General features: G+C 43.9%; 1 protein-coding gene and 1 long non-coding RNA gene across 11 annotated transcripts in view; one reads left to right on the forward strand and one right to left on the reverse strand.

The window, feature by feature from the left end:
- Window positions 1-25178, forward strand: part of SECISBP2 (SECIS binding protein 2) — a 31992-nt gene continuing 6814 nt past the window's right edge. For 2 of the 10 annotated variants that reach the window (XM_014530692.1, XM_014530698.1), the window contains exons 1-12: window positions 1-146; window positions 5253-5499; window positions 6458-6587; window positions 7839-8065; window positions 11571-11652; window positions 13185-13393; window positions 15484-15606; window positions 16831-16926; window positions 18157-18286; window positions 21657-21823; window positions 22712-22847; window positions 24183-24378. In XM_014530692.1, the coding sequence (XP_014386178.1) occupies window positions 5275-5499; window positions 6458-6587; window positions 7839-8065; window positions 11571-11652; window positions 13185-13393; window positions 15484-15606; window positions 16831-16926; window positions 18157-18286; window positions 21657-21823; window positions 22712-22847; window positions 24183-24378 (1721 nt within the window). In that variant the 5' untranslated portion in view covers window positions 1-146; window positions 5253-5274. Of the gene's footprint in view, window positions 147-5252; window positions 5504-6457; window positions 6588-7838; window positions 8066-11570; window positions 11653-13184; window positions 13394-15483; window positions 15607-16830; window positions 16927-18156; window positions 18287-21656; window positions 21824-22711; window positions 22848-24182; window positions 24379-25178 lie in introns of those variants that run through there. The other 8 variants (XM_014530695.1, XM_005883081.2, XM_014530693.1 and 5 more) reach the window with 8 other exon arrangements.
- LOC106724215 lies at window positions 15598-16820 on the reverse strand. The gene is made up of 2 exons (XR_001359962.1): window positions 16741-16820; window positions 15598-16378 (listed from the first exon to the last, which is right to left on the reverse strand). It is a non-coding gene; the product is annotated as an uncharacterized LOC106724215 (long non-coding RNA).

Genomic DNA, 25178 nt, shown 5'->3' on the forward strand with positions numbered 1-25178 from the left:
GGCATCAAGTTGTCAGCAGATGTCAAACCGTTTGTCCCCAAATTTGCTGGGCTCAGTGTGGCATGGTTAGAGTCTTCAGAAGCACCCGTGTTCCCTAGCTGTGCAGCCGCCTACTATCCTTGTGTTCAGGAACTACCTGTGCCTGAGTATGTATTCTTACAAACACCTCGCCTTACCTGAGGACTTTGTTTCTTGGCTTTCATGGTGAATAGCTGTAGCTAACACGTTGGAGTTCTCAGAGAAGAGGCTCCTTCACCAAGAAGGGTCTGAGCCGGCAGCACAACTTCAGTGTGTCCTGCAGCAGAAACTGAAGTTTCGGTTCTCCTTTTCTTTCTCTTTACTCACTCCAGTATTTTGGGTAAAATTTTTAAATGCATTTGTATTGATTTCAGAGATGAAGGAAGAGTGAGAGAGAGAGAGAAAAATCAAAGAGTAGAGAGAATCATTGATCAGCTGTCTCCCGAACACCCCCTACAGGGAATCTAGCCTGAAACCAGGGCATGTGCTCTGACCAGGAATCTTGAACCTTGACCTCTGGTTCATAGGTCCACACCTGCCTGAAGAAAGTTGTATTTTTTGACAAAAGTTGAAGACCTGCCTGTATGTGATGAAGGTCTTTGGTAGGAATGCCCACGTTTTCCACTGTAATTGCACTGTGTGTAAAGGGATGTTGGTATGGGTCTCATTTGAGTTGTTCCCTATTTTGGATGGTTCACATAATTAATACAAAATGCATCTCAGTGACGAGGCCTCTAAGCCATCTGCTGGGTGGGATTTTACTAACTCAAAATAAAGGTGGAAAACATCTAAAGCAACCTCCTGTCCTGACAATAACTTGAACATGACCAATCAGGCTCAAGGTTGTGCAGTACTTAATTTAAAAATTATGTTTCTTAACCCCTTATCCTTTTTAGCTTTGATTTTGTTTTTTAATTGTTTACAACTAAGGAAAAGATTGGCTGACAATATTCCTGACTTGCAAGAAAACAATTAGGGACAATGGAGTCATGAAATCAAAGGAGCACGGTTAGAAAGAAGAGACTTTAAAGTGGGGGTGAATTGGAGAGACTTTAAGTACTCGAGAAGGGATTATCTAGTCAATTCTATTGTAGGTTAAGAAGTGCATTGCTCTAGTCAGATTTTGTTTAAATGGAGATATGTTGTTGCTATAAGAAAAAGGAGTAGCCTTTTCCATAACAGACATTCCTGTTAGTTCCACTATAACAATCTAATTCTGTACATCCCTTTAAAGGAGGGGAGTAACCTTTTACAGACTTTGTCTACCTCCCATGTCTAACAGTGCACTCAAAGGGACTTCATTTATTCAGTTGGAGTTCATTATTGAAAGGCTACTATATGGAAAATGCTAGATGCTAAAGGGGAATGACTACCTCATGAGCTGTACTCTTTGTCAATTTTTTTATAGACTTGAACTGGTAGAGATTAAAGAAAATGTACCAATCTTCTCTAAATTTATGTCACAGACTAGACAAATATCAGTAGAAGTATTCTGGTATATAGAATTGCCCATTTGGAAAGTACTAATTATTTATTGTGTAATGAACAAATAGAGGCTATGCAGACAAAATAAGTTCTCTGTTGTATTTTGTTTGAGTATTGTATATGTTTTTTCATGCTTGTCACATCCGTGAGGTTGACAGGGAGGTAGTGTTATTTTTACACATGAGACTGAGGCTAGAATTGCTTGTCCAAAGTTATTCAGGTAGGCAATACCAGAATCAGAATCAGCACTGAGTTCTTTTAACCTGAGTTCAGTTGTATGTCCCAAGGCTGCTATTGCTGTTGGCAAGAGTTTGTTGAGCATTTTCAGCATCTTGTATATGCTGTGAAAAGTCACAATGCCCAAGGGGATGCTTTTAAGGTAACACCTGCCAGCTTTGAGAACTACCAGTGCTGACACTATGGCGCAGGTCAGTTTGGTGGCTGGAGGAGTGGCTGGATCCCTGACAGGTGCTGGCCTGACTGAAGGGAACAGGTAAAAGATGTGTTGGGAAGACAACAGAGGAGTGAGTTCCTTTTGTTAAGGGGGCACCATTAGACAATTAGTGCCTTGGCCAGTGTGGCTCAGTTGGTTGAGCATTGTCCTGTGCACCAAAAGGTTGTCAGTTCGATTCCTGGTCAGGGCACTTGCCCAGGTTGCGGGCTCAATTCCTAGTTGGGGTGCATGCAGGAGGCATCCAATTGATGTTTCATACATTGATGTTTCTCTCTCTCTCACTCTCCCTTAACATTTTAAAATAAATAAATAAAAGCCTACATAGTACAGCCTGACCAGGAATCTTGGTGAGTACGAAATAGGGAGCTTTTGGGTTCACTTCTGGATTCTGGTTTGACTTTAAGGGAGAGGGGCTTGAAGACTTTGACTGGGTTCCAGGCACTGGAAACAGAAGAAAATACATGGATACCTGCTGTAAGAAGAAAGAGTTCTATGGTTGTCCCTAGGCTGTTGGTGGGAAAGGTGTAAAGCAGTTTCCAGTTGAATACCTAGAAAGACTCGTGGCATCACTCATGAGAACACAAGTTGTAAGTGGGGCTGGTTCAGGGACCAGATGTTAAGGTTTGGGTTTATATGTGCCAGATAGGAGGGAAAGTGAACTATTAAGTGGAAATGATGCAAATCCTGAGCAGAGTGATGAGAGGTTTGGGCTCATGAGTCTGACAGGCTAGATAGAGTGCAGAGGAAGCCATGCCGTAGAGAGGAGCCTTTGGGAGGTGGGTGAGAGCAAGAAGAGGGCAGGACTTGCAAGTCCAGGCCAGAGATGGAGGGGCAGACCTAGCCCATGGCATGCAGAAGCGGTGGCAGCATGGCAGGAAGGAAGTCCTGGAGACTCAGGATCATTGGTGGGGATGGGGCAAGGAGCGGTGGAGCTGAGGATCAGCACGTACTGCACAGATACATGGCGGAGTTGAGCACTGATATCAAGCGGGTGCCAAATGAGAAGGTGGGCATACAGGAGATGGTGTCGTCATGTTTAAGGCTCATCTGGGCAGTTTGTGGCGACTGGGATTTTACAGGAAGCCATTTGAAGTCCCAACAGATGCTGTGAGTTGTCTCTGTGAGATTTTGTGTTTTGTATTGTTCTCTGCAAATAACTGTATTTACCTTGGATGGAAAGAAAAATATCTTTCCAGAGGAAGAAGGACCAGTGATGAGATGTTCAAAGTGAAAAACTAGGTTGTGATGGAGCCGGGACACAAAGCAAGGTCTACTAACTTGAAGGTGAAAATTTTCTGGATGACAGCAGCCTTCAAAACCACTTCTGGGGCTCTGGCCAGTAGATCAATTGGTTAGACCATTGTTCTGATGAGCTGAAGTTGCAGGTTTGATCCCTGGTCCAGGCACATACTAGAATCAACCAATGAATGCATGAAGAAGTGGAACAATTAAGTCGATGTTTCCATCTTTCTTAAACAACCCCATTGGATCTATCCCCCTTTTCTTCTTTACCTAAATTTCATTGATCTGTTCATTTATCCAGATTTTGGGCTTGGGATAGTCTTTGTTACTTTTTCCCTATCAACCCAACTTCTTTGCCCGTCTTGTGAAGAACAGGTATCTCTCACCTTCGTCTGACCCCCATTAGATTTCTGAGCATCAAACAAAATCAAATGGGAGTCACATCCAGGGATAGTGTCTGTCTGAGGAACAGGACACAGCTTTCAGTCTCCCTCTTCAAGGGGCAGCACTAGCTAGTGGTCTGGGGGGCAGACAAAGGCCAGTTTTGTTTGTTTTTTAATTAAGAATGCTTCATTACTAGAATAAATTGGCAATGAGTAAAATATTTTACAAGATCTAACCTTAAAATATCATTAACTAGAATTAACTAGAGGCCTGATGCACGAAATTCGTGCAAGTGGCTCGGCCCTTGCTTCGTTTGGTCGTTCTGCTGTTTGGACTAATTAGCATATTAGCTCTTCATTATATAGGATAGGCAGTGATACCAGGCAGCCTGTGATTACGTATTGCATGGAAACAAGAGCAGTGCCCATCCTCACAGGTGTCTTCCAGGTCCCCCTGTAGACTGGCTCCCTTTCTGCTTCCGTGCAGGTTCTTAACCCGCAGCAGAGTAGAACGAGGACGTTTAATAAGGGTGCTGGGACCTGGGCCCACCTCTCCGGATGGTCACACAGGTGGAAGATCATGTAGAATGTCTTGTTATTAGCTTCGGGTTCTCCCGCTTTTCAGTGGACCAGCACACTAGGATTTCATTGATATGCTACAAGAAATTTTTCAGCTGTAGAAATCCACAGAAATATCTAGTGCTTATTTGTGGGAATGAAAAGGTTATGATTTGTGTTTTAACTCAGCTTTTTAGCATTTTGTCAGTGAATCAGCTTTCGTTTCAAAATGGTTGAATCCTCTGGCCATATTTGCTAAAAAAAAAAAAAAAATCACTGTTACATTGTATTTTGGTTTAGTTTAGCAGTTCAAGCAAATTGGAGCCATGGCAGTGTTCACAGATGGTGTCCATCTGGTCAGCAGGGTCTGTAATTCCCGGACCACTGTGCACGCAGCGTCCCTTTGCAGCTCTGGCTCTGCAGGTCGGGAACACAGGTGGTGGGCTTGGAGCCGCAAAGCGCTGCAGCAGGAAGTCTGCAGGCCCTGGGAAGAGGGAAGAGGCCCTGCAGGTCGTGGGTTGGAGGTTAGATTTGGTCAGTGGGAGCCTCTGTAGAGAGGGTGGTCTGGATGGCCCCTTTGGCCAGGGTCACTGAGAGTCTTTCCCGAATATTTGACATCTTGAGAATGAAAAGCTACTGGGGCACCTTCAGGCTCCTGTTGAGGATATTCCAGCTCAGTAGTGAAAAAATAAAACTAGGTCAGCATCTGTCTTTGCAGGATAAGAAAGAAAGGCTCAGAGGTTTCGTTTAGCTTTTAGTAATTAGAGTCATTTCAGTGTAGAGCAGCTGTGGGCAAACTACGGCCCTCGGGCCGGATTCGGCCCGTTTGAAATGAATAAAACTAAAAAAAAAAAAGACCGTACCCTTTTATGTAATGATGTTTACTTTGAATTTATATTAGTTCACACAAACACTCCATCCATGCTTTTGTTCCGGCCCTCCGGTCCAGTTTAAGAACCCATTGTGGCCCTCGAGTCAAAAAGTTTGCCCACCCCTGGTGTAGAGTGAATGGCCTCAAAAGTAATAAAAGTTAAAACAATTTGATTATAGAATATTAAACTCCCTGATTTGTAGTTTGAAATCTGTAACTAAAATTTACCCGTTTTATTTAGGCAGACACTCTATCCTGAAGATATGGCCTTTGGAGCTTCAACATTTCCTCATCAGTATTTATCTTCCGAGATGGCTCTTCACCCATACACCCCTTCTCCTTACACCCTGGAGTCTGCACACAATATTTGCCCAATGCCTGGCTCCCAGTATGATTACAGCCAACCCAGTCGTTACCGAGGTTTCCAGACGAAGCCACAATGTGAGCACGTGTGCCCTCACCCACAAGACACGAAAGCTCTGTTTAAGGTCAGTAAGTGTGTGGTTTTGGTCATATTAGCATTTAAAATGAAAAGAATTGGTCAATCCTTGCATTAACTTAAGCATTGCTTATCTTTTTTGTGGTATTTAAGAACTTATTTGATCTAACCTTTTTAAAAATGGTTGAGTTGTCAATACTTAAATATATATTTGCAATGTTAAACCTGTTTCAGTTTTTATTTTTTAAATATATTTTTATTGATTTCAGAGAGGAAGGGAGAGGGAGAGGGAGAGAGAGAAACATCAGTGATAAGAACTTATTTGATCTAACCTTTTTAAAAATGGTTGAGTTGTCAATACTTAAATATATATTTGCAATGTTAAACCTGTTTCAGTTTTTATTTTTTAAATATATTTTTATTGATTTCAGAGAGGAAGGGAGAGGGAGAGGGAGAGAGAGAAACATCAGTGATAAGAAAGAATCATTGACTGGCTGTCTCCTGCACGCCCCACACTGGGGATCGAGTCTGCAATCTGGGCATGTGCCCTGACCAGGAATGGAACCATGACCTCTGGTTCATAGGTTGACGCTCACCCACTGAGCCCACTGGCTGGGCTAAAGGTACAGTTGATCCTTGAACAACACAAGATTGAAATGCACCGCTGGATCCACTTATATGTGGATTTTTTTTAATAAATGTATTAGAAAATTTTTAGGAGATTTGCGACCCTTTGAAAAAGCATGCAGGCAAACCCTACTATTTTCTTAACATATTTTTTCCTCTAGTGCACTTTATTGTAAAAGTACAGGATATAATACATGTAAAATACAACATATGTGTTAATTGACTGTTTATATTATCAGTAAAGCTTCCGGTCAACAGTAGTCTATTAAGTTTTGGGGGGGTCAGAAGTTACACACAGATTATCTATTGTTGGGAGGCTGGTCATTCAAGGGTCAACTGTAGTTTTTCTAATTCATGTTACTTTTTTATGTTTCCTGCAGAAAAAAACATACGATGAGCAAAAGTTTGCCGGTAAAAAGGCTGATGGAACTGTATCATCTGATATAAAGTCAGTGAGAAGCTCACATTGTTTGTCCTTTCGTGCTGACTCTAATTTGAAATCAGGTAAAGGTAATGAACTCTATGTTTTGTGTTAGGTCAACCCACTCTACCCACCCAGGAGCATTGCTATTGCTGTTCTTTGGGTTTATTTTGAGAAGCTGAGGCCATCAGACTTCCTGTGGGATCCTGGAGGCCTTTCCTCCTGGGATGGGGACCTGGGGCATGTGGGCTCTGATGTGCCCTTAGCGTGTTATTACCTTGTGTTACACAAGGACTTGTCTAAGGTTACAGAACAAGTAGGGAACGGCCACACACCTCAAACCAGGTCCTTAAAAGTAGATCGCAACCACATCCCTTGTACTGTGCTTGGCCACGCTCCTTTCTCACACTGCTGCTCTGGAGTTCCGTGGGAAGATTTCTCAGTATATGGGACAGCTGATCTAGGACTGCGATTCTGTCTTACTCCCATCCCCGGGCAGTGTGTTTACTCAGGGTACTGATTTTATTCATGCCGGAAGTGTTGTCTGTTCTGTTTTGAAAACTACCATTCTGGTTTGTGGCTGAAAAAGTTAGTGATTCGACATGGTGTTTTTCCCCCTGAAATTTAATTCCAAGTGTAGTTTGATTACAGCCATCTCTGTTTCTATGAGGACTTAAACCTTCCTGATGGTGTACTCACTGGGAAAGGTCTGTCGTTTATTTACAGGTGCCATTTATGTGACTTGGTGTATACATTTTCCTCTTTGCATTGATTTCACTTACAAACTGTCTGGTGCATGGAAAGGTGAAAGGAAAGTTGAGCGGTTAACTATATGACTCTGGCCTTATAATTAAACACAGAGATGTTATGCATTGCAACCTACATTGTCATTTATTTGCATTTGAAGGAGAAAGATAGGACAGAGGTTATAAGTTCAATTCTACTTCTCTCCAGTTTGTTCTAGCAAACTAAATTAGGGACCATTTATTACTTAAAGGAAATGTGTTAGTGTCTCTTTAAATTTGCAAAACTCTAAAATGTGTATTAAGAAAAATCAAAATGCCCAGATGTACAATCAGGCCAAAGTAACTATCTCATCAACCTTAGAATTACTCCTAAAATTTACAGTGTTTTGGTTTTTCTGCTTGATGGCCCAACCAGAGCAGACTTACGGTCATGTATGTTTATACTGTAACACAGAAGGTTAACAGCACTAGCAAAGTTAGGCTGTTTGGACAATAACGTGTTGCATCTATAGCAATAGATTTTCTATTCTGCAACTTAAGCCTGAGTACAGATCATCACCTAAAATTTCCTCTACTTTTAATTTGTAAATACAGATGGTTATCATAAACGAACAGACAGGAAATCCAGAATCATTGAAAAGTGTGGACCTGCCTCCAAACCTGAGTTTGAATTTACCAGGTTGGATTTTCCTAAACTGCAGGGTGCAGAGAACAGTGAGATAGTAGAGACACCAAAACAGCCCAAGTGGGGGCCTCCACGCTCTGCCTCTACAGACACTTCCCTGGGGAGAGAAGTGGTGAAACCCGCTCCCGGGTTAGAGGTGAGTGCAGGCTCCTCTCCTCCGTTTCCTTCCCCCTTTCTCTTTCACTGTGTGAACGGTTTACAGGACGCATGACACCTCCTGCTGTCATTCTTTTCAAAGAATCACCTAGTGCACTTACTTTCATCCGGTAGGTCAAAGGTCCAGGAGAATATTTTAGCATGAATCCTGCTGGTTGCACAGCCCCCTTCTAGCATCGCACGTCTAGCATTGTGTGCTGACAGCACTTTTCAATACAGACAAAAATTTTATTTACCCAAATAGTCGTATTTAAAACTACATAGTGTAACTTCTGGTTTTCCAGGCTTTTTATCTGTACCTCTTTTGTTAATGATACAGCGAATTCAGTGATAGTAACTGCAGTGAAGAGCATTCAGTTTGCCACTTAGTAATTTTAAATTACACATGTTCACACTTTGATCTCAAAGTGTTAGAGGCTTTCAGGAAAAACGTTATGGGGTTACTGTTCCCTAAAATCACTCTGACCGATCTCAGATCAAGGAAGGGTGGGACGCTTCCCAGTGTGCAGGCAAGGAGAAAGACGAAACTACCAAGACAATAGCTCACCCGATTGCTTACCTCCTGAAGAGAGGATCTCCACTTTCTGTCCTTGTCCTGGGTGCTTGGACACGAGAGCCCCAGGCTGGGTGGTCCTGCTGACAGTGTGCAGAAGGTATGCCATTCCCAGGGACTTTGCTGTCACGTGGTAAGGCTGAGTGAAGTGGAAGACTCGGTCTCATGTGGCAGGGGCGTGACCCTCTGGGCGCCAGTGGAGTGTGTGGAATGGCTGAGCAGTCGAGGGGCTCCACAATTTGGCCAGGGCTGCAGTGGGCAATTCCCAGCCCAAGAGCACTGTACAAAGTAGAACAGGCCAGGAGCATGACTGACTCTATGTCAGGTCACCTGTTAGAGGTGAGGGCTGCATGTGTGGACATGAAGCGTGTGAGATTTACATGCTTGTTACCTTATCTACTCACACTCATGAATTCTGTATGCAGTTGTTTTTTTATTTTTTTATTTATTATTATTTTTAAAATGTATCTTTATTGATTTCAGAGGGGAAAGAGAGATAGAAACATCAATGATGAGAGAGAATCATTGATTGGCTGCCTCCTGCAAGTCCCCCACTGGGGATCAAGCCCGCAACCCAGGCATGTGCCCTTGACTGGAATCAAACCTGGGACCCTTCAGTCTGCAGGCTGACACTCTATCCACTGAGCCAAACCAGCTAGCGCTGCATTTGTTTTTTAAATTTCCCTTTAAAAGAAACCTTTTTCCTTCTTATACTAGTAGTATCTTTGAACACCAAAAAAATGTGAAGGAAAAAAAAAAAAAGTAGCCCTAACTGGTTTGGCTCAGTGGATAGAGTGTCAGCCTGCGGATCCAAGGGTCCCAGGTTCGATTCCGGTCAAGGGCATGTACGTTGGTTGCAGGCACATCCCCAGTGGGGGGTGTGCAGGAGGCAGCTGGTCGATGTTTCTCTCTCATTGATGTTTCTAACTCTCTTTCCCTCTCCCTTCCTCTCTGTAAAAAATCAATAAAATATATTAAAAAAAAAAAGTAATTGAAGTTGTATAGTCAAGAGAAAGCCATCTTTAGCACTTACTAGTAATCTTTTGTTAATGGTACATTGTGAAAATTGTACATTCGGGGATCATACATACGTACGGGCTTGTGTTAGAAATTGGCATTTTTTTCATATCTTAAATACTCTTTGAAAACATAACTGCTGCACTGGGTCTTTGATATTGATTTATATGATTGACCTAACCATTTTGTTTAAATGTTAATTTTTATTAATACAATCATAATCATGAAGAAGCTAAATTCTGGAATTGCTAGTATGTGAACTATAAGACCCAATAGCTTCTTTTTTCGTTGGTTTTTTTTAAAAATTGTCTTTATTGTTGAAAGTAATCCTCACCTGAGGATATTTTTCTGTTGATTTTAGGTAGAGTGGAAGGAAGGGAGAGAGCGAGAGACAGACAGAGACAGAGACATCTATGTGAGAGTGACTCATCGATTGGTTGCCTCCTGCTGACTGGGGCCAGGGATGGAACCTGCAACCCAGGTACATGCCCTTGACCATGATTCAAACCCTTTGGTGTGTGAGCCAATGCTCTAACCCAGGGATGGGGAACCTTTTTTTTTTTTTGCCAGGGGCCATTTGGATATAACATCATTTGAAGGCCATGCAAAATTATCAACTTAAAAATTAGCCTGCTATATTTGGTCAGACATTTAATTAACTCACCCTAAAGCCTTGACAGGGCCAGACCAAATGATTTTCTTGGGTCTTATAGGGCCTGCGGGCCGGACATTCCTCATCCCTATTCAAACCATTGAGCCACACAGGCCAGGACGGCCTAACCATTTTTGAATAGGGGAGGCACTACTAGTGTTTCATTGGCCTTGGTGAATATAAATTACATTTATTAAAAGAACAGACTGTGTTTCAATTATTTTATTTTTTATTATTGGATTTAGGTATGAAATGGCAAAATGGTTAAGCTTATGAAGTGTATCAGCTTTAGAATTTATTTTCAAACTATTCAAATTTGAATTTATCAGTTTCCTCTTACCTTCAATTCTGTCAGTCACTTTGAGATGTCTCTTAATATACTCACCGCCTCCCCCCCCCCCCCCCCCCCCCCTGGACCTCATGTTCCGTTTGTGGCAGCTTTCTGTCTTTATAAAAGTGGGCACCTATTACAAGCATATATTTGTTATCTTTGTGGATGTTTGGAGGGACTTTGGAACTTTGGTGTGTAGGCTCAGTACATGATGCTTTAGCATTCCTGTGGGGGCACTCGGGTTTTAAGAATGGTATTGGCACGTCTGCACTGATGCAAAAGTTGTCTGATATGTGGATCTTTTAAAGGTTGCTTAAGATGTGTGATGTGATCCCATTATTAGGATCTATATAAAAATTATCTCCTAGACCAGTGGTTCTCAACCTTCCTAATGCCGCGACCCTTTAATACAGTTCCTCATGTTGTGGTGACCCCCAACCATAAAATTATTTTCATTGCTACTTCATAACTGTAATTTTGCTACTGTTACGAATCGTAGTGTAAATATCTGATATGCAGGATGTATTTTCATTGTTACAAATTGAACATAATTAAAGCATAGTGATTAATCACAAAAACAATATGCAATTATATATGTGTTTTCTGATGGTCTTAGGCGACCCCTGTGAAAGGGTCATTCGACCCCCAAAGAGGTCGCAACCCATAGGTTGAGAACCGCTGTCCTAGACCAAGAAGTAGAGAGATGCTAGCTAAGCTGTGGGTGATTTTCTGCTAGAGAGAGAATTGGCAGAAGGAAACAATTTAACTTTTCACTTTACATATTTAGGTATTTGGAATTTTTAATTAGCACATATTTTGAAGATTTTAAGAATGGCAAGGAAGCTGTATTTAAAAATTAAATGATTACTTTCCCATTTGAAATAGTAAGAAAATAACTGGTTTGCTTTTTAAATAACTGGTTTGCTCTTTAGGGTGAAATAGTGGTGAAAAATAATAAGCCGACTGACTCTGTAACTGATAATGCTGCTACCAATTCCTCTCCATGTGCAGGAGGTAAGAGTGGCTACCAAATACCATTTTCAAAAATCAGTTGTCTGTTTTTAAGTTCATTTTTAGTCTAGTGCACCTTTTATCTTAAAGCCTTCTTTAAGGCAGGTGAAAGGTTGTTGATAAACTGACAATGTTTTTGGAAGATTGAAGTAGATGAGATCTCCATGTATGTGTAAGGAGTGTAGGATAGCAAAGAATTCTAAATGAAATGTTTACTCAGTTCAGTGAAAAAATTTATCAACTCAAAAATGGTAGCTTCGTTAAGTGTTACCTGTACCAGAGGTTCTCATGGTGTTTGGTCTCAGGAACCCTTAATACCCTTTACACAGCCCCACAGAGCTTCTGTGTAGACCAGCGGTCACCAACCTGTAGTCCACGGACCACTGGTGGCCCGTGAGGTCTGAAAGGTTGGTGACCGCTGGTTTAGACAACTGTCAGTATTTGCAATATTTGAAGTTAAACAGTAATTTCAAAAATACTTACTAATTCACTTAAAAGTAACATAGCATTTTTATGAAAAATAACTGTTTTCCACAAAAGTAAGGCAATAAGGAGAGCAGACTTTTTTTTTTTTTGCAACTCTTCAGTGGCTGGCTCTGTAGATCTGCCTTGCCATTTGGCTTTTTCTCTGTCCTGCCTTTGCAATCTTTGTAAAAGAGAGGCGGGGGGGAGAAGAAAGGCAGAGAGAGACGCAGGTAACACATTCCTACTGTCAGGAAAGCAGTTTTGACTTCAAGGGTCCTGGGAGCCTGAGGCCACACTTGGAGAGCTGCCAGTATGTCCTGTCCTGGCTAAGAAGTAATATTCAGAGAGCATTCAATAGAGTCTGCTCTTGAAATCTTTATAAGTAGCTTTTCCTAATAGAAGACATTTTCACAAAATTATTCCTGATTTACCCACAGGTATGTTGTCTTTTGCATTCGTATGTTTGGTACAAAGATCTTCACTTACAAACTTCTCTAAGGGTGTGTAGCTCTGTGGTGACAGGAACAGTCTGTCTTATCGTCTGGGGTAGCCACAGGCTGCTGACATGTCTTGCCCATGTCCTGATGGCTGTCCTTTTGTTTTGTCTGTATATAGAGTTTCATGGGCACCTAAGGAGTAGTGTGGCTGTGCTTATGCCTCTGCTCTAAAAAGAAATAAATTTCCAGTTATTGTGATAGCTGAAGTCTAGTGACCTTTGACTTCTGCTGTTAAAGATACACATCAAGGTTAGTAGGGCGAATATTTGATCTTTAGCTCGTTAATTCCGTGTGTTTGCCACGTGGACGTAATTGAGGATTGCTGTTTTTTAACTGAACAACCCTAAGTGAAAACCAGTTTCTAGGAAGATCGGTTAACCTAACAAGTAAATTCAGCATGCATGTTCCTAGGAAAACACGTTTAGTGAATATCGTCCTTCCCAAGAGAATGTTTTGAACAGCCTAAATTTAATTATGCCTGAGTAATTCTCTCACGTGATGCATGTTTGGAATCTCTAAGGAGTTTGTGTTTGCTGTTGAGACTGTTCCCCAATTGTGGTTATCTCTGAGCAGAGTTATCCTGGACGCCAATGGGTTATGTTGTCCGTCAGACGTTACCTACAGAGTCATCATCAGCCCCTAGAATTGTTACTTCTGTGATAAACCTAAAGACGGTTGTTTCATCAGCAGATCCTAAAAATGGTAGCAAATCATCTTCTCAAGTTTTATCTTCGGATCCTTCCTACAACAGAGAGAAACCCATTGTCCACTCAACTAAAAAGGTATGCATCCATTCAGATAATGTGGGTCTCGTGTACCGCTGGCTGGACTTCTATTTGTTTCTCAAATCCTGACTGACAGTGTTTCATTCTGTACTGCGGGTGTCACCTGAGTTGGTTGCTTGAACCTTGAAAAAAAGAATAGGCCCTTAGCAAGGAATACAAGTGGCAGCTTTGCATGAGTGAGGAGGCACACTCCAGGCCAGTGGGCTAACATAGCTGTGCCCCATTCTGAGTTCTTTCGAGGAGAGAAGCTGGCAGAAATGTATGCTCTGGTGCTGCATTCTTTCTCCCAGTCTCTGTTTATTGAGTTTAAATCAATTTCCTTTTACCTGCCAGGGGACTGAGAGCACAGTAATTCAAGTCCATGTTTTTACATTCACTTGGTATATGTTACTGATTCTTGGTTGATTCCAGCTTACATACTGTAAGGTAGCATTTTAGAATCCATTTTTTCCTTTTAGTTCTAATCAGTTTAAGCTGTCATTTTTATTGATCCCTAGATTTGTATCTTGAAGAGCCTTTTTCATTAGTCTCGATTTTGTTCCTGATTTTCAGTGTACTGATAGATTCCTGTAGGTGGATGTTGGTTGCATTTCTTTAGTGTGGGGGTTCCCAGTGTTGGGGTGTGAGGCTACTTTTTGATGTCCAAAGTGTCACAAACATCCTGCCCAAGTGGGCGCTGGGCGCTGGTGCCTGGTTGACTGAGGAAATGTGTGCAGGCGACAGTGAGAGGGAGACAGGCCTGTGTGCTGTCCCACACAGCTTTGTGCACTCACGTGAGAACAGGTGCAGGTCAGACCCCTCTGATACACCGCTAGCTCCCAGGCCCCGCCGACCTCTGGGCACTGGCTGCTCAGGCCCCTCTGGCTGCAGCCGCCAAGTTCCTGTCCGAAGTGGTTTTCCGGATAGTTAGCAGATTTTTTAATTTCTAAGAATCGTTTTTAAAAGGTCATAAAAGGACGATCCCCTGTAATCTTAGAACCTAGATTGCTTTTCATTATACACAGCAGGGATATTAGGGGTCATAATGGCTTTTTTCTTTAAAACTTTCAGGGTTGTAAGTTTTTATTACCAAAATAACAAACGTAATGCTAAAAGGATCTAGTTATGGAAAAGGTCATCTTTCCTATACCTCTTTGTGCCCCCCAAACCCCCAAGGAAGCCTGCATTTCCAACCTGGTATGTACCCCACCTCAGGTTCCTGAAAACATAAACAAATAGGGTGTTTTTTTTTGTTTTTTAACTTTTTTCCCCCTTAACAAAAATATGGTCATTTTATACACATTAAAGTTGCCCTATCCACTTTACAAAACATCATAGACAGCCCCCCCACCCCCACCCCAGGTCAGTAGATAAACACTCTTTAATGGCCACTGAGGCTTTTAGCTGTGAATGATAAGTTCCCATTGAGGATAAAACAGGGTCCCTAAAAACCTTGAGAACCCCGTTCGGATGCAGAGGGACAGTGCTGTGCAGACAGGTGCAGAAGCTGTCAAGTAGCAAGGAGGGTGGAGGAGAGGCCAGATAGAGGAGGGAGACTGGAGCTGAAATGGGGGTGCAGTCTTAGCCTCAACCCGTGTGAGTGATAGTGCGAAAGCCCTGAGGCCACAGTGTGGGGGACCGGGACTGGGAAAGGCCAGCCTGAGGCGAGGGTGGGATGCTAACGTCACATTCAGGATGTCTGGGATGGGCCAGACGTTCTGATTTGAAGGCTGTACAGGTGACTGTCATGTGTAGTCAGTTGTAGGAACCCCTGGGCCCCGGTGATGGAGATGGCACACCTGGATCTGTGAAGGGACTTCAAGTCGGAATTAGTAGAATTATTAACCTGTTCTCCGTGGGCTGAAAACTGGGTTCTGTCTAAATCTACCAGTTTCAAAATATTGAACACAACTATTTTCACAGATTTTTTTTTCTTCCGAATTATTCTCCAGAATGCTAGCTCTTTGGAAAATAGAGAATGAAGAGGCAAACTATGAATAAAATTGCCATGTGATTATACAAGTTGATAACTTAATTTTGCTCTAATACATGGAATTAAACATTTAATTGAATGTCCTAAAAAACCATGATTTTGTTGTTGTTTCTAGTGCAAAGCATCACAAGGTGGTGATTCTGAGCAAAATGAAGCCTCAAGAAGGAATAAGAAAAAGAAAGAAAAGTTTAAATCAAAATATGAAGTTCACACAGCACAAGAGCCACCACGGATTGAAGTACATATTTATTTCCCCCTTGTGTGATATATGGGTCCGTCTTAATAGAAATGTGGGTTCACTGGTTTCCTAAGTGAAAATCTTCAACATTTTCTTTAATAATAGCCCACCTAGTGCTGAAGAAAAGAGCCATTATCCATTTTCTTCACATCTTCATTTTGGCCAGTGAAGAAAGCCTCATAGCAGGCACTCAATAAACATTGGGGTCTAGAGACAAAACTCTTATATTGAAATTCAATAGTTTATACACCATAGTACTAATATTTGTCTCTCATAAATATCTTCTTTACATGTTTTTTTCTTCACTTTGGCATGCTGGCTTTTGCAGGGCCTCCTTTTCTATCCAGAAATCTTATTATAATGTGCTTCACTAGAGAGAGAAATTTAAAATACCAGGGAGCCATCATGGGCCCTGGTCACAAGAATGTCATGGACTTGCAAAAGCACTCTTTAAATTGTTGTCCTTGTGGTACTCCAAGAATGTCCCTGTCCTCCAGGCGTCCTGGGCTCGAACCCTATTTCTCCCGGGTCTGCGCTAGTAGACTCAGCAGCGTGGCTCCTGGGGCCTGCAGGAGGTCAGCAGGGCTGCCTGGGCGCCCCGCTTAGGGTCAGGCCGAGGCTTTCCCTCAATCTGGGGGTTCCCAAGGCTCTTGGAACATTCCCTTGAGAATGGTGGGTTGTGTTTGAAGAACTATGATCATGGCATAGCATTATGGTTTGGCCAATAAATATTTCATATTTCTGCTCTTCTCACATAACTTCTCCAAGGCACCTAAAATGTTGACAGAGCACACAAGACATTTTAAAGGATGTAAATGTGGTTTAGAGGCCTGTTGCCCCCCCCCTCTCTATTTTCCAGCCTGGGTTCAGCAACATGACAGGACACTGACATGCCCTGAGTCTGGATTGATGCAAAATGCGAAGAGTAATTGAAGGGTGGCTGCTGAACACTCTGATGCCATGGTCATTAGGGGCAGTCTGTGGACTCCTTGGGGTCCCCACTCTTGCTCTGTGGAGCAGGAGATTAGAACTATGGTCTTTAAATTGGTTCTATGTAAAATTAAGCTGAAGCCCTTATGATACAGTTTTTGGCCTGTTTTGTATCAACCTTTGAGCCCTTCCGTGGGAACTTACCGTAGAATATGTGAGCAAGGAGAAGGCTTCACTTGGGCATACTTGGGTCTCACGATTCATGAAGCGCTAAAGGGTGTGTGGTTTACTTAGGATACTGAAGAGTTTCCCATTCTGGCAGTTGCATCTGAAAGAAGAGACAGAGACAGAGTAGAGTCACGGAAATGTCAATCTAAGCAGCAGCCACAGGTAAATTTTAGATTGAAACCCACAATTGCTTTAGGCTTAACTTTTCTTGCTAAACTGACTCTTAAGACAAAACTGCTTTCCAGACTTCTTTGTGGAGACCGGTTTTGTTTTTATTTCTTCCTTCATTGGAGGCATTCGGTATGTTGAAGCAGAACTGCTTTTCAGCTAAAACACTGTCACTTTTGTAATAAGACTGTTGGTAATTACCACTGCTATATCAGAAAGGAGGCAAATACGTACTGCCTATGAGATGCTGATTTAAAGAAAAACTGGTGATTCCCTGTATTCAGGGACCAAGAATTCCTTTGTGAGGCAGTAGTGTCTGACAGAAGGAAAACAACCGAGCCGTCCAGTTTCACTCTAAGTAGTCAGACAGCGGGAGAGCTGCTGCTCCTTGTCCCCGCCCCGTGGGTTCAGGAATGAACTTAAGGCTCATGATCTAAATGGGGAACTTCTGTGCTTTGGGCAGGTTCATTGTCATTTTGCCTTTCAAATCGAGGTAATGTTTCACATTTGTGGAAGGAAGAATTCTACACCCTTGTGTGAATTAACTTTGCATGACCATGTTATGATGTACCCACCTGTACTGCACCGAGTGCTGGCACCGTGACGGAGCCTTTAGCCAGTGGGTGTGGTGTCAGAGAAGAAAACAGTGGGCAGGAGAGCAGAAGTGACGGTGCTAAAGCACGTGCCACAACCTGCCTGCACAGCTTTCATTACTGTCTCAAACCCAGAGCCCAACTGTGTCAGAAGTCACATTTGCTGAGAGTACCTCCAACTTTGTGTCTAAATGTGGCACTCACCTGCTGGTGTGATGGGACTTGGGTAAATCTGTTTCATGGCAGCTGATTGGCTCACTTGGGCAATTGAAGAATGAATGGAGCTAACAAGGCACTAATACTGACCAATTAGCCTCACATACAGCAAACTGTTAGAGCCAAAGACTTCATACAAGGGTTGGTTTCTTGTCTGTAGATGTACACTGATACAGGGGAGATGTAGACATAATTGTAGGTGGTTTAATGTAACCCAGTGTTATGAGAAGAGAGGGAGGAAATAACCCCGGTGGAATGTGGGGATTGCTTGGGTTTTTCTCTTTATTTAAGATTTTTACAGTCTCTAAATCTATTTCATTTTATCTTTAATTATATGATTTTTTGTCATAAGATGAAAAGCACAGCTTGTAAAATGTATTGTTATAAATAAACTTATAATTTTTGAACTTTTTAGAATAATTTTAAAAGTGGAAAGAAGAGCCAAACTCCAGTACAGTTGGATTTGGGGGGAATGCTGACAGCACTGGAAAAGAAGCAGCACTCCCAGAATGCAAAGCAGTCCTCCAAACCAGTGGTGTTTTCAGGTAAAAGGGCCTTTTAATCTCAAACAATTGGAAGTTGTTTTTCAGATAGACTATTTTGTGACTTTTCTTCTGTAATCAAAAGTCATTTATAAACAAAACAGTATGGTACTGGAATAAGGGTAGACAGACCATTGGAATAGAAATGGTAGTCCAGAAGTAAACTCACATATGCATGGCCGGTGGATTGTTGACAGGGGTGCTGAGTTCATTAAAAGAACAAAGAACATTTATTCTGGGACAACTGGATTTCCACATGTTAAAGAATAGAGTTGGACCCTCACATAAACAGAAATGAACTCAAAATGGACCAATGACCTAATTATGAGAGCTAAAATTGTAACACTCTGAGAAGAAAACAGGTAAATTTCCATGCTCTTGAATTAGACATTGGATTTTTAGTTCAGACACCAAAAGGACAGGCAGCAAAAGTATTAAAAATAGGTTAATTGGATTTCATCAAAATTAAAAACATCTGTGTACCAAAGGACATTATCAAGAAAGTGAAAAGACAACTTATAGAATGGGAGAAAATATTTGAAAATCTTATCTGATAAGCGTTTGATCTCTAATATATAAGAACTACAACTCAGTAACAAACTCAAAAAATGGGCTAAAACACTTAAAAAGACATTTCTCCACAAGAAGATATACAAATGGCCAGTAGCACATGAACAGATATTTATCATCATCAGTCATTAGAGAAATGCAAGTCAAAACCTCACTGAGGTAGTTCTTCATACCTCCTCTGTAGCTATAAGCAAAACCACAAAAATGACCCATGCTGGTGAGGTGTGGAGGACTTGGAGCCCTGTTAAACTGCTGGTGGGAATGTAAAATGATGCAGCTACTTTTGAAAACAGTCTGGTGGTTCTTCAGAATGGGGAATAGAGTTGCCATTGACAGAGCAATTCCACTCCTCTGTGTTTATCCAAAATAATTAAAAACAGATACAGACATTTGAACACCAGTATTCATAGCAGTATTAGTTATAATAGCCAAATGGTAGAAACACCCCAAATATATATCAACAGATGAATGGATAAAATGTGGACATTCTGACATATGCTACAACGTGGATAAACTTGAAAACATGTTAAGTGAAATATGCCAGTCTCAAAAGGAAAAATATTGTATGATTCCACTACATTAATTTTCTAGAATAGGCAAATTCATAGAAAGTAGAGTATAGGTTATCAGGAGTTGAGGGGAGGGGGGATGGGGAGTTCCTGTTTAAGGGGGACAGATTTTCAGTTTGGGACATGAAAAAGTTATGGAGATGGGTAGTGGTGATGCTTGCACAACATTGTGAACGTAATTAATGCCACTGAATTGTGCACTTAAAAACTGTCAAAATAGTAGATTTTATGTTATGTATTTTACCATAACCATTGAAAAAATTAAGTATGATTTTAAGAAATAGATATGGTGGCATTGTGTACCTGAAAATCTCATGATACATAAGTGCCCTGTACAGCTTTAAACAAAGCTGAATCTGGTAGAAATGAATTACCTGCCTGTCCCTGGGTCGCACCTCATAACAGTGTCGGCTCAGTTCTGATAACACCATTCTCGCCTCTGAAAAGCCTCAGAGAGCCAAGATGTTAAAATTGGCAATACGTCAACAAAAGAAGATGCACATTTGCCACTATAGTCTTTTCAGTATGTTTCCTCCTTCTGAGGTAGTTTATTAAATTTATTTTTAAAAGAAAAATGTAGGCACCTAAGGAAATGATTAAGAAGCTTTTTTATCCTGAAGTATTTTTATAATTAAAAAATTGTTTTTATTGTTTGAAGTATTACATATGTCTCCTTCCCCAATCGACCCACCACCCCCACCCCTCAGGACAGTCCCCCACTGCCCCAGTGTCCGTGTCATTGGTTATGCTAATATGCATGCATACAAGTCCTTTGGTTGATCTCTTACTTGCCTTCCCTCTGAGGTTGTACAGTCTGTTCAGTGTTTGTCTCTGGTTCTGTTTTTGTTCATCAGTTTATGTTGTTCATTATATCCCACATATGAGTGAGATCATGCGATACTTATCTTTCTCTGACTGGCTTATTTTGCTTAGCATAATGCTCTCCAGCTCCATCCATGCTGTTGCAAATGGTAAAAGTTCCATTGATTTTTTAGAGAGTGGAGGGGAGTGAGAAGGGAGGGGAAGGCGAGATAGAGGGAGAGAAACATCGATTGGTTTGCCTCCTGCATGCACCCTGACTGAGGCTGGGGATCGAGCCTGCAACTGAAGGACATGCCCTTGATTCTTAGGTCCATGGGCCAACCCTTGGACCTAACCACTAAGCAACCCAGCCGAGGCTTGTTATGTATTTTTTGATGATATGGTCAGTCAGGTGTGGCCACAGGAGGAAGCACAGGAGAAGCTCAAGAAAAAGCAAAGCTTATCCTACTCCCAGGTCCTGGAAACAGGAGACAGCATGCAGAGCCACACGGAGAAGACCAGGTGGGCAGGAGGGAGGGGGGGTTAGGCCAGAGCCTTTATTGGGGCTTCCACTGGGAAGGGCCCTCCTTGCCCAGGTCCCCCGTTAACACTATGGCAAGTCACATGGCACGGGGTGCAGACAGGAGGGACAGGGCTGGAGGGCTGCAGTGGGCGGTGCAGGGGCCCAGTGGGGGTCCTGAACTCGGGTGGCATTGGGATGGGAGAGCACGCCTGTGTGAGCAGGGTTGGTATGACTCATTTTTCAAGAAAAGCCGATGACAAGAATCAAGCCAGTTACACATACATTTCAAACGTAATGGTGGGAGCAGGTTTCCACAGATAAACAGCATCTGTGCCGCGGCCAAGGCTGGACATGGCGCAGAGCAAGGGCACGGTGGACTCGTTCCACACTGTAGCAGAGAACCCGACAGGTGAGATTGCATGGATACACCCGATTAACAAAGCACTAGTAACTGAAATGCCATGCTGACCAAATGTGGGTCAATACATTTGGGAGATTCTTGATGGTTGTTGAAGCTGGGCAGTGGGTACATGGGTTTTGTTGTTATTCTGTTCTCTTTGCTGTAATGTTGGAAATTTTCCTAATTATAAAGTACAGGGAAGCATACACAGATGAACTATTTCCTGGGAGGAGGAATAAGGGGTAGGAAGTAGAGCCATCGTATGTGCAGACTACCAGAAGTGCCCTCAGTCAGCAAGTGAGGTCACACATTAATAGACTTCACTGAGAAACAAGAGACTTCATAGAGGGATAGGAAGACGATTCTTCCTAAATTCATTGACACTTTCTTTGGAGCCCCACTGAAAGGTACTGTTTCACTGGCGTCGTTGCCCGAGACCGTCCACGGGGCAGTTGGCTGCGGGGACGGCACCGGGGCCTCCCTGAGACCTGCATCCTCACTGTGTTGCAGTCGGGGCAGTTCCTGTTCTCTCCAAAGAGGCCACGTTGGGGAAGAAGGGCCACCGCTTCAGCCAGGTGAAGACCCCGCACAACCCCTTGGACTCCAGCGCTCCCCTGATGAAGAAGGGGAAGCAGAGGGAGGTCCCCAGAGCCAAGAAGCCGACATCATTGAAGAAGGTGAGTGATGAAACCGGGCCCTAGAGCAGCGGTCACCATCTGGTGGTCCGTGAGGTCCGAAAGGTTGGCGACCACTGCCCTAGAGAGCCTGGTTGTTCTTCTCCAGCTCTGAGGCTTTAGGTCTTCAGGGTTGAGGTGAAAGCGGCGTCGTGGGGCATGCGAAGTGGGGTGCTGGGGTTTTTTTGTTTTTTGTTTTTTTTAGTTCTCACCGACGACATGCCTGGGGGATGAGGGGAGGAGAGAGAGAGAGCGCGCGCTCTATGTGAGAAAGGTTGCCTTCCTTACTTGCCCCCACCAGGGGAGTGACCCAGCAGCCTTGCGGTTATCAATCAGGACAATGCTCCACCAACTGAGCTTCTGGTGCCTCTGCTTCCGGGGTCTGTGCGGCCGGGCGGAGGGAAGCCATTTTTTAAATACTTTGCAGTGACATGGACAGAAAATGAGAAATGGGGAGAGTTACATTCTCCTTCTTTACTTGATGCCCTCATCCCACCTGAGGCGAATCTGCTGTTCAGATTCGGTGAATATTGGACACTTCCTGGCAGATTCTCAGTCAGGGCTGTTGCACAGGTTTCTTCATTTAATTCTCCGCAGCCTGAGGTGTGTGGTCAGTCTCAGGTGGGGAGCAGGTGTCTTGCCTGAGACCAGGTGCCTGTCGAGCTGCACCGTTGCATCAGAACCCAGGTTGCACACAACCTGCTCGGTGCACTTGAGCGAGGGGACATGCTGCTCCTGGGCCAACCCCCGGGCCGGGGTGGGGCCATGTTGCAGCTGTGAAGGCATGATGGGCACCTGCCAGTAAGCCGACCTCGGGTGGTTTATTTTGCAAAAGAGCTTATTTGTAAGTACAAGTATTTAGGTGCTTTAATCATTTATTCAATTTTAAAGATTATTTTGAAAGAACGGGAGGAGAGAAAGCAGCAGCGTCTCCAGGAAAATGCTGTGAGCCCCGCTCTGGCCGGTGACGATGTGCAAGATGTAGAGAGTGGTGACGACCTTGCTCTGGAGCAGGAGGAGCCCACAGGTACCAGTTCTGTTGGTTGCGCCTTCAGTTGGGGCAACCATGTGCAGCAGACCCCCCCGGGATTCCGCCAGCCTCCGCCGCTAGCATGCAGAAGTTTTCAGATACCCAGCCGGACAGTGAGAGGCTGTCCCCATGGACAGTGGGGGTCTGTGCGGGCAGGGGATGAGGCCCCGAGTTCGATCTGTGTGGCATTGGATGGTCCTGGCGACTTGAAGTAGCTTTCAGGATTAGCCCCATCAACTGCAAAGCCGTTTTCCCATGAGTGTGCGAGACACAGTGCCATGAAAACAACGTGTTTAGTAACTTTTTATTAAATGACACTCGGAAAAGAGCGCAGACCCTAAGCATATAGCTTGATGACTGCACAGACGAGCACAGCACCAACATCAGGAGCAGAGCAGCCACGCACAGCTCCCCGTGGCCCGGCCCAGGGCCTGCCCAACCACAGCCCCGGTGAGCGTGCGTGCTTCCTTCCCAGGGAGTCTGGCAGTGGTGTCCCTCTGGCCAGCAGTCTGTCTGTGCCCATGGGGCAGTTCCCGATTGTCACTGCTGTGCAGCGTCCAGGTGTGGGAGTGTGCCACGGTGCCATTAGACGCAGTCCCTGTGGCAGTGTGGGGAGAGTGTGCAGAGGGCGGAGCGCTCCTTCCTGCGCCATTTCCCCAGGCGGGTGGCAGGTGGGTCCATTGCCATCCAGCCTTGGAGGCTCCTGCCAGACAGGCTGCCAGGTGCTACCAGTTCCGCCCACTGGGGAGAGGGCATTGCAGGGCATTGCATTTGTTGTGTCTGCCATCCTGGCTGGTGTGATGTGTGCTCCCAGATTCCTTCTCTGGTGAGCTGGAGCCTCCCGTGAGCTCTGGAAATGTCTAGAAGGAACATTTGGGGGACCTGAGCCATTATGGAATCCTGTCTGATGTGTTTAAAACACACCCGTTGAGATTCTCATAGTGTAGATATTTGAGTTCAGCTCTGATTTAAGGATTATTTGATGAGGGAATAGTCTCAAGCATTTAAGTGCAAAAAATTCAGAACTAAAAACCTGCTTTTTAAATTTCCTGATAGGAACTTCAGGTTAAATTTCAAAATTAAAATATAAATTTGGCCACTGAACTGCACACTTAAAAATGGTTAAAATGTAAATTTTATAAATATTTTGCCACAATAAAAATAAGTTGGGGTCAGAAAGACACCTGCAGGAAGAACAGAAAGTTGCCGAGTTCTTCCTTTTTCCCCCAGCCATTCCCATCTCTGCTGCCAGCCACGGTGCTCAGCAGCCCTGTTTGCGAGCGGCGGGTGTGGGGTGCCTCTGGCTGCCCTGGTGACACTGCCCGGCCCCAGCCCCACAGGTGTTGTGCTGTGACTTGCTTTTCTGTGATGCTCCGGGGGGAGCAGAAGCATCCATGTGCTCCTCTCCTGCGGGAGAGAGCCAGTCAGAAGAGCCGCTGGGAGCTGAGATCCATAAGGAGGCAGCGACCTGCTCCCTGGCTCCCGAAGGTGCCAGCTGCCCCAAGATCCACAGCCGGAGGTTCAGGGAGTGAGTAAGCGCGTGGGGCCGGGGTGGGCTGTGCTTGCTCTGGCCTTGGGCAGGGGTTCTCCCCTCCTGACGTGCTCAAACTGGAAGCTGAGGGCTGCTGAACCTGCCTCTACAAGGGCTCTCGTCCTCCTGATGTGATGGCAGGGGTGCCTGTAAATCCAGGTTTTCTGTTGGGGCAATGGTTAGTGAGTGACCGTGCATGACATTTGGGTTTCCTTTTTTTTTTTTTTTAATATATTTTTATTGATTTCAGAGAGGAAGGAAGAGGGAGAGAGAGATAGAAACATCAATGATGAGAGAGAATCATTGATTGGCTGCCTCCTGCGCGCCCCCGCTCCCCCCACTGGGGATCGAGTCCGCAACCCAGGCATGTGCCCCCGACCGGAATCGAACCTGGGACCCTTCAGTCCGCAGGCCGATGCTCTATCCATCGAGCCAAACTGGCTAGGGCTTGGGTTTCCTTTTTAAAAAAAGAATATATTTTTATTTATTTTAGAGAGGAAGGGAGAGGGAGAGAGAGAAACATCAATGATGAAAGAGAATCATTGATCAGCTGCCTCTAGCACGCCCCCCACTGGGGATCCAGCCCACAATCCAGGCATGTGCCCTGACCAGGAATCGAACCATGACCTCCTGGTTCCTAGGATGATGTTCAACCACTGAGCGACACTGTCTGGGATTGGATTCCCTTTTGTGGTTTCATTTCTCTGCAGAATTTTTTAGGGAGCTCTGCTCCCCACCCCACTCTTTTTCCAGGACAGACTGTCCGGGTGTTTTCAGGAGAGGTGCACAGGGAATGG

This window comes from Myotis brandtii, unplaced genomic scaffold (assembly GCF_000412655.1).
Source record: "Myotis brandtii unplaced genomic scaffold, ASM41265v1 scaffold760, whole genome shotgun sequence".
Taxonomy (NCBI): domain Eukaryota; kingdom Metazoa; phylum Chordata; class Mammalia; order Chiroptera; family Vespertilionidae; genus Myotis; species Myotis brandtii.